Source organism: Sesamum indicum, linkage group LG11 (assembly GCF_000512975.1).
Source record: "Sesamum indicum cultivar Zhongzhi No. 13 linkage group LG11, S_indicum_v1.0, whole genome shotgun sequence".
Lineage (NCBI taxonomy): Eukaryota > Viridiplantae > Streptophyta > Magnoliopsida > Lamiales > Pedaliaceae > Sesamum > Sesamum indicum.
In genome coordinates, this window is record NC_026155.1 from 1,646,994 (window position 1) to 1,657,148 (window position 10,155).

Below are 10,155 nucleotides of genomic sequence, written 5' to 3' on the forward strand. Positions count from 1 at the left end.
GGGTGTCGGCCCCCATCCTGGACTAGATGTCTAAGCTAATACTTGATATCACGTTACGCTAAATTGCTCGATAAGAACCTCTTTTCTTATTCGACCAACGACTGTGGCCACAAGTTCCTATAGCGTAAACGCATCTGCAAGTGCACACGAGATACCTATGTCACGTATTGATAAGGGACAGATCCTCTTCTTAAAACTCACCGTCCTCGCTACATGCTTTAACTGCACTAGAAAAGCTTATGTTGAGATACAATCACTTCCCGCACAAATCCAAGATACAGTCATCTTACGCACATGACTGCCGTGATTTCTCAAGTTTGAGAACTACTCTTGTACTATTGGAGCCGGGGATTCGAGTCATACCAATCAAGCATCCAAAGCTTTCATATGACGACCCTACGAGTTAGTTCAGTCAATTCGACACCTAGCCAATCGGCCCACTAAGATTTCATAAACGTCCCACGTCTGTCACAGATAAAATGCGGCGCTCATCAAATGAATGCAACTCTTAATGCAATTCTCCATAGGACACTCGATGCCCACTCTCGAGGTCCTTAACTTGGAATATTTCATACCCAACCCTTGGCAGTTGATTTCATGACCGCCTTCCAATCTGCAGGCCAACTGTTGCATGATTGTCAAAGTAGTCTGAGGGCTTTGTTGTGATGTTTAAAAGAAATGCAAACATATATAATTAGCACAACAAAGGAAATACCAATAACGAATACTCATTTTATTCATTAAATAATATTACAATAGAATCGAGTTACTGTCAGAATGGGTTACAAGTATGCCAATCTAATTGGCTTTCAGGTCATCTATTCTAACAGTATTTCTATCCTGCACCAATTTATTGTTGCAATTTAATTCTGTAATTTCAAGATTTTTGCAATTTTACTCCTTTTTTGACTAATTTAACCAAAAATTTGTATGTAACTTGCACATGAAACAATAAATTTTAAGGTAATAACTATTAAACAGGACCTCCTAATATTTCAATGTAGTAGAGCCAAAAAATCCTAATTTTTTCATGCTGTTTAGAAATGATAATAGATCGAGTTTGATAATGATTTGGTAAAACTTGGTACCTAAGCCACTTAGATTTTTGTGGGATCGAGATCCAATTTGGATCTGGAACCGGAACAGAAACCCGACTAGTAGGATCCATCAAATTAGCTTTACATTTTTAAAATTTTGAAATCCGAGTAATGGTAATTGGCACTGGAATTAGTAGAGAATTAATCTCCAATTTGAAATGGTTTTGTATTGTCATTTCCTACTTTTTGTTGCGATGCAAAGCAGAATAAAATGGTTACAACGCGTGGTGCGTAAACAAACCGCTGCATCGACTGAGTTGATGGTTTGGATGTGAAGCAGTTGCGGAGCAGACAGATAATTAGGCTCCGGTCCCTCATCACTACACTTTGAGGTTTTTTATGATGTGATGGGATTCTCTTTTCGCATTGCTCCAAATTGCTTCTACATTTAGCATAAGACATCCTTTTTAGTCCACCACCATCCGTTCTACCTTTCTTGGATAATTCCACAGCACAATTTTGCATTCGGGATTATCTCTGTTCCCCAGTCACAAAAAGCTTAGATTCTCCACTAACGGATGTACGACCCCAACATGAATTCCAGAACAAAACAACTTTTCTATAGGTCAATGGTTTTTGCTTGGGTATATTGTTTGAATACGTATGTATATGTATTTTCTTGGTTTTATGGGAAGTCCTAGAATGTAATAAAATAATGGATATAGAAATAGAAAAAAGTAACAAAAATCAGTGCATGAATAACAGTACTAATTGGTTCAACTTCCAATCATTTATGAGATGATGATGTTAGAGTGATTTCATACAAAAGATTCCAACATTAGTTTATTGACCATCCTTCCCAATTTCCCACTTGTTCTTCTCACCCTATTAATCAACTCCCTTTCATGTCCTATGTTCCTCTCCTCATCTCTCACTACTTCACTATAAACAAACCTCCCCATCACCATCCTGTCTTTAATCTCAACAGAATGCCATCTGAACAGCGATCCTTTTCTTTCTTACAGCACCAATCCCACATTCCACCTCAGTTCATATGGCCCGACCACGAAAAACCCTGCCCCCATCCTCCCCCGAGGCTTGACGTCCCCCCCATAGACTTGGGAGGCGTTCTTTCGGGAGACCCTGAAGCTGTGTCTAATGCCGCTCGGCTTGTGGATCAAGCGTGCCGCAAGCATGGCTTCTTTCTTGTGGTGAACCATGACATTGATATGAAGCTTGTAGATGAAGTTCACAGGGGGACAGATTTCTTCTTCGGAATGCCACTTGAGAAGAAGGAAAGAGCTCTGAGAAAAATCGGTGACCATTGTGGCTATGCCAGTAGCTTCACCAATAGATTCTCCTCCAAACTTCCCTGGAAAGAGACGCTGTCCTTCCGATACAGCGCTGACCGCCACCTCTCCAACATTGTCGAGTGCTACTTCTTGGATGTAATGGGGGAAGATTATGCTGCATTCGGGTATGAAATATGTATGGAATTTGTGCAGCTCCTTTCTTCTCCACCCAACCCCACAACTGTGCTTACACGTTTGTTTTTGTGGTTAATTTTATTAGGAAGGTGTGCCAGAGGTATTGTGAAGCGATGAACAGTCTGTGTCTGAATCTGATGGAGCTCCTAGGCATAAGCCTTGGAGTTGGAGGAGGTTATTTCAGAGACTTTTTTGAAGGGAATGACTCTATAATGAGATTAAACTACTACCCTACTTGTCAGAAACCTGATCTAGCTCTCGGGACAGGCCCTCATTGTGACCCTACAACCTTAACTATCCTTCATCAGGATGATGTTGGTGGGCTTCAAGTCTATGTTGATGAAAAATGGCATTCCATCACTCCCAACCCACAAGCTTTTGTCGTCAACATTGGGGACACTTTCATGGTAAGCCCTCGGACAAACTCAAGATATAATATTAAATTTCTTACATCATATATATATATACCATCTTCATAATGACCATGTAGTAACTTCACATATATATACACGGACAGAGAGTGAGAATTCTTTAGTTCTGGTGACCATGTGATAATTAAATTCTTCTATAATTATAATAACTAATTAATTTATAACTTATAATTATTATAATTGCTTAATGTTTTCATTCATGTTCATATCTAAATTTAATATATTAGTCTTTGTAATGTACTTTTTTTTATTTTATATTTTTATTTTGATATTTAATATAAATATGTTTAAATATAAAAGAATTTATATTTTTAGAAGAAAAAAAGTGCAAAACATTAATTTGACCATAGTAATTTTATATACAATATAGGAGCATCTTAACAAAAAAATATCAAATTATCCAAAAAAAATCAAGTCCAAACGCACTTCAGACGGGTGCATCCCATGCACCTTTTTCTGCTGCTGCTAATGATGCATAGTTTTATTTATGGTTGTTGCAAATGAGATAATGAGGTTTATTGCAGGCTCTGTCAAATGGGATTTACAAGGGTTGCCTACACAGGGCTGTGGTAAACAGTACAACTCCAAGGAAATCTCTTGCATTCTTTCTTTGTCCAAGAATGGACAAAATTGTAAGCCCACCTAAAGAACTGGTGTCTGAAGGAAATCCAAGAATATATCCGGACTTCACATGGCCAGTTCTGCTCGAATTCACACAGAAACACTACCGATCCGACATGAAAACACTTGAAGCATTCGTCAACTGGCTTCGACAGAAACGTATCCATTCGAGCTGAGCAGCGGCAGTCGATAGCAGAAAAGAGCTGCCACAAGGGGGGAAAGAAGAGGCCATGAAGATTAGTAACATCATGTCAAAGTCAAGAATCAGTACACTGTGGTGGGGTACTCAGATGAAGAAGGGAGCTTAAACTAATGGAAATTAGAATGAGAGACAAGTGTTTGTGTGTTGTGGAATAAAGTGAATTTTCAGAATTTTTTATCATCATCTGCTGAACAATTTGTTCTCATCAACAAATATGTTCAGTCAACTCTCCCCCCATGCATGACTAGCACAGTTCAATCCGTACCGATATTGGTGGTACGGTTTAGGAATGTATAGGTATCCCCCATAGGGATGCCCCTAATTAAGCCTACCATCAGCTCTGTAATCAAAAGTTATGGCCATGTTTTGTTGGTTCACTGTGCGGTCGTTCGAGTTCGAGTTCAAATTGAAAATTTGTACTATTGTATAAATAAGATCCGGACTTATCCGATTTTGAGATGTTACGATTGTTGACGACTATGATCTTTATATAAATTTTTCGCAATAAATAATTTTGATTTTTTAAAAAGTTTCAAGAAATAGAAAAACAAAATACAAATTCCGTACAAAGTTATGATGCATCAAATAAATTAAACACAAGTGTCACGAGTGGGACTCTTGTGAGAGCAATTAGGGAGTTTGGTGGTCTCACACGTTGAAATATGTATAGTGGTACAAAGCATGACATTGTTAGGTTACGATAAGTTGGAATTTGATAATATCCTTAGTTTTATATGTCCAAAATTAAATAATTCCAGTTAGTATGAGACAAAATATGTTGCTTAAATTTTTTCTACTCATTTCAATAGAGATAAATGTATTTTTAGTTCTCAAATAATTTAAAATTATCAATAAATTTTAAATTTATTGCTTAAATTTATATATTTTCTTTTGAAGTTGGAAGAAAGATAAAAAAAATTGATGTATTATATTACAACTCAAAAAACACTACAAAATGGGAGGAAAATAGCAATTTATTATGAATAATTTATATACTTTTTAGAATTTTACAAGATATTTTTATGAACTAATATTGTCAATGGATTATTTACTTTACTGACCCTCATAATTTATTTATATTTTTTCAAATGTATTCTTTTTGTAAAAAAAAAAATCAGCAAGGGTATAATAGTAATATTTACCTCACGGTCTAAGGACTACATAGTTATTTTCCATTTAACGGGGTATTTTTAATTTTTCAAATAATAAGGAATTTTTCATAATTATATCAAATCGCATAAAAATAATTGTAATTTACCCTTAAATATATGAATACCATACATAAAGAGGACTCGAATTCTTCATCAACTAAATTAGATCTCATCAGCAACATATGCACATCTTGCTATTAAAATTTCTTGAATTTTCCTCCACTAAGATCTAGAAGTCAAAACCTTCCTGCCACAAACTCTTTGGGACATCATATAAAGTTGGAATTCTAACATCCTGAAAAATCTAGATAGATATTCTTGGGGGACTAATAAAAAAATGAATTTTTTTTTACTCAAATCGAGTTCGGGTGAATTAAACTAATAAGAGAGTAAGTGTGATACACTTATTATGTGATTGATCACTTTTTTTGAACTATACACCAATTCACCTGCAAGTATATTGCAGCTGTCCTATAATTAGTTCGAATCCAACCAAACTCGAATTGAATTAAAATTTTAAAAAAGAAATTGAAGAAAAATAAATTGTTTTAACATGATTCAAAATTGACCCAATAAAAATTGAATGGGTGCAAGTGGTGATAGATACATAATGTTTGAATTCGTTTTCTAAATCTTTTGTTGTGTTTTGTGGAGGTAGAGAAAGAAAAACAAAGATAAATAAGTGTGTGTTAGAGATATTATGTATGTTTGGATTTATTTTTAGAGATAATTTAAAATAAGTATTGTATGTTTAGTGTTGTGTTTTGGGAGACAAAAATTACTATTCATTGTCAAATCATGTCTGTTTTATATATATTTATGTATATGTATGTGTGTATATATATATGTATGTATTTATGTTAAAACAGTTTAAAACACCTAGATAAGGTGTTTTTGAATAATAACAAACATTAAGTATATTTTGACTTATCTCGAAAATAACTTGAAAATGAAAACAAACATAGTGATAGTCTCTTTTATGTTGAGTCTCTAAATTGGTGGATGTGAAAAGCAAATATATATTCTTCAATGGATTCCATATATCATCACACTGTTCTCCTTACATATTGTTTGTGTCATTCATCAATTTGGAATGAAGTGAGTGACCTCCACCATTTTGGTGGAGTTTTTTTTTTTTTTTTTAACTTTTTGATTCCCATGCATTGAATTTGTTTCCAAGTCCTTCTCAAAAAAATTAGGGGTATAAACGAATCGAATCCGAAAAAATAAAATATTTTAAATAAAGAGAATTTGATTTTTTTTATTTTTTGAATAAATCAATTACAATTATATTATGATCTCGATTACCATAATAATTATAATAACTGATAAATTAATTATCAATATTAAATCTCTATATTCAGTCAATTCTGTAGTACTACTATTAAAGTCCTGGGGGATGGGGTAGAGAAAGGGGATAATCTAATGGTTCGAGCACAAGAATTTCTCTATGGGAGGCGTCAAATCTTGGGTGTGTACGTGTGTTGAGTACATGAGTGTAATAAAAACAAAAAAAACTACTACAATTAAAGTTGCAAAACAACCACTACAAGAAAATGACTCAATAGTTATGAATTTTTTTTTTTAAAATTAGCACCGAGTTAATTAGCAAGTAAAAGTTTTGCTGCTATTAATCTACATTATCTAATATATATATTTTAAATAATTTGTCGCTAATTAAGCCATTTTAGCAATGAAAAAAAATGAGCGACGAGAGTTTTACTTGTTAATTAGCTTGGCGCTAACTTTTCTTCATTGCTATTGAGTCATTTTCTTTTAGTAAATCCATACATTGGTGGAATTCAAACTTATAATCTTATAGTCGTGGGGTTTGAAATTCGGTAATTAAGTTAAGCCATATTGGCATGTTTGATCAGACTTTAATATTATGGTATGGTTAGAACTCATAAACTTATAATCACGGGTCTCAACTTCGCCAACTAAGTTAGGTCTCATTGGCATGTTTGATCAGACTTTAACATTGTGTTTGAATTATTAGACTTAAAGTCGGAATATTATTTTAAGGTTTTTTTTAATGGAATATTAACATATTCCAAATTATTTTATTATGAATTTGACATTCTTAGAACCAAATCCAGGACAAGAAAATAAATCAAATTATGTACATACTTCATATTCTAAGATTGATTGAGAAAATATGAATTTGTAATTATTGAACGAGTTTCAGATAAAATTTTATTCATGACTGATGTACTTGTTTTTCAACATTTTTTACAGTCTATATATTAACTATTAAGAATATATATGTCGAATATTTATACATATAGAAAAATAAACAGAAAGCTCTATGTAAAAAAAAAAATATAAAAAATTATTTCCTGTATTTTGACAATTAAAGCAAATTGTCCTCCTATTCGGGAAAATTTGCTTCATTTTTCAAAATATAGGGGGTAATTTATTAATTCTTTTTCAGGTTAAATGCAGTTTACCCCTCCGTGATATGTGAAATGAGTAGATACCCCTATGTGAAAAAAGAATCAGCAAATTACTCCCCCCCTCCCCCCTCCCGTATTTCAAAAAGTTTCAATAGCGACACCTGAAATATGAACGCGTATCAGGGATACCATCAAATATTCATGGCGGAGAAAGATCGAGATAAAACATCTTTTATAATTGAGAATGATATTTATTGTTACTATGTGATGTCTTTTGGTTTGAAAAATACAGGTGCCATGGAAGTATCGTTGGAAGTATACGTGGATGACATGTTCGTAAAGAGCAAGAGGTCATAGAATCATCTGCTACACCTGAAACATGCGTTTGACATAATGAGGACCTATGGCATGAAGTTAAATCCAACAAATGCATTTTCGAGGCTAGTAGAGGAAAGTTCTGGGTTACATGGTTAGTGAAAGAGGGATCGAGGCGAACCCTTAGAAGATAGGGGCAATAATGAAGTTGAAGTCACCTACAACAATTAAAGAGGTGAAGCTCACCGGGTAAGATCGTGTCCATCAATTGCTATATTTCTCAATCCGCTGACTGAAATTTACAATTCTTTAAAGTACTGAGAAAAACCAAGGGTTTTGAATGGAATGAGGAATGCAAACGGGCTCTGCAAGATCTAAAGAAATACTTGACCTTGCCACCATTACTAGAGAAGCCGAAGGAAAATAACTTTTGTACTTAGCTGTTTCAGAAGACGATGTGAGTTCGATTTTGGTAAGTGAGGCTTTAGGGGTATAGAATCCTGTGTATTATGTCAGCAAGATGCTGCAAGGAGCGGAGAAGAGATATGCAGAAATTAAAAAATTAGCTTTGGCATTGATTGTAGCTGCTCGCAAGTTGCAGCCTTACTTCCAGTCACATAAGATAGTTATGCTGACGAATCACCCGCTAAAACATATTATGGCCCGACTGGAGGCATCAGGAAGATTAGTAAAATGGGTTGTGGAGTTAGGAAGATATGACATTGAGTACCAAACTAGAACAACAGAAAATGCCCAAGTGTTCGCAAACTTCATGATTGAGCTTGCAGGAGAGCCAACTCCAAAAGAACAAGAAAGCTGGATGTTGCATGTAGATAGTTCACTTAATGCAAATAATGGGGGAGCAGGAATACTGATACAGGGTCCAAACGGGATCGAGATCGACGTTGTTGCTAGGTTATCCTTTCCCACCACCAATAACGAACCTGAATACGAGGCTTTAATACTAGGATTAGAGTTCGCTTATGAGGAGAAAGGAATTTAGAAGTGTACACAGATTCTCAATTGGTGATGATGCAAATTGAAGGAGCTTATAAAACTAGAGAGAAGTCCACGATTTTGTATCAACATAGAGCCAAATCTATGATGTCAAAATTGGATAAATGTGCATTGCAGCAGATCCCAAGATGTGAAAACGATAGACCGAATACATTGTCTAAGTTCGGAGTCATCATGTCGGGTATAAAAGATCGAAGGGTCACAGTGATGACTAGGGAAACAGTAGCGATTAAGGAAATTTCAGAGGTGCAGTTAGTAGATGAAGCTAAATCGTGGAAAGAGGAGATCGTGAGATACTTAAGAGATGGTGTCTTACCTGAAGATCCCATATTTGCTAAATGGATGAAATTCAAAGCTACTCGCTTCACTTTGGTCGCAGATCAATTATATAAAAGAACAGTTGACGGATCATTGTTGAAGTGTTTGGATGATGAAAAGGCTAATTATGTGATAAGAGAAATTCATGAAGGAAGTTGTGGAAATCAATCTAGAGGGAGATCGTTGGCTCAGAAGCTTATGAGGCAAGGATATATCTGGCCGGCCATGGCGAAAGATACAATGGAGTTTGTGAAAAAATGTGAAAGCTGTCAGAAATATGCATCACTCATGCACCTATCGGCAACCCCGATGGAACTTATCAAGGTGGCATCCCCATCCAATCAATAGGGTATTGACATTGTTGGACCTTTTCCTCCAGCACCAACACAAGAGAAGTTCATAATTGTAGCGGTTTAGTATTTCTCAAAGTGGGTCAAAGCTGAAGTGGTAGAAAAGATATCAGAGAAGGAGGTAATTAATTTTATTTGAAAAAATATTATTTGCAGGTTTAGGATTTCTACGGTATTGATATCAGACAATGAAACCCAATTCTAAGACAAGCAGATCGTGGCTTGGTGCAAAAAGCTGAAGATACAATAGAATTTCACAGTTATGGGAAATCCACAAGCAAATGGCCAAATAGAAGTAACGAATAGAACCATCTTACAACAGTTGAAGACTAGGTTGGAATCAAAGGGGTCGTGGGTCGAAGAATTACCTAGAGTGTTATGGCATATCAGACGAACTCCGCGAACAGAAACAGGTGAAACTCCTGTTTTTGTATAGTTTATGGTACTGAAGCAATTATTCCTGCAGAAATCGGAGAATAATCCGAACGAGTAATGGCCTACAACTCCACGACCACTGGAGAGGAGCAGATTTTCAATCTCACTATAATCGATGAAAAGAGAGATGCAACCTATGCAACGGTATTGGACCACAAAGGAATGATGATGAAAGTTACAATCAAAGGGTGAAACCAATGCAATTCCAAGTTGGCGATTTGGTGTTGAAAAAAGTCGAAGTGTCCATGCATGTTGGCAAGTTAGATTTTGGATGGGAAAGACCATTCAAGGTGGTCAAAATCAAGAAAAAAAGGACTTATAAACTCCAAGACATAGGAAAAGACATACCTCAACCTTGGAACGTCCATAACTTGAAGAAATTTTACACTTAATCA

General features: G+C 35.2%; 2 protein-coding genes across 2 annotated transcripts; both read left to right on the top strand.

Moving 5' to 3' along the window:
* Positions 1,885-4,239, top strand: LOC105173204 (gibberellin 20 oxidase 1-D). Its single transcript, XM_011094884.2, has 3 exons — positions 1,885-2,514; positions 2,610-2,931; positions 3,480-4,239. Exons 1-3 carry the CDS (start codon positions 1,943-1,945, stop codon positions 3,750-3,752), a joined length of 1,167 nt encoding a protein of 388 aa, XP_011093186.1. The 5' UTR covers positions 1,885-1,942; the 3' UTR covers positions 3,753-4,239.
* LOC105173267 lies at positions 8,745-9,323 on the top strand. Its single transcript, XM_011094954.1, has one exon. It carries the CDS (start codon positions 8,745-8,747, stop codon positions 9,321-9,323), a length of 579 nt encoding a protein of 192 aa, XP_011093256.1.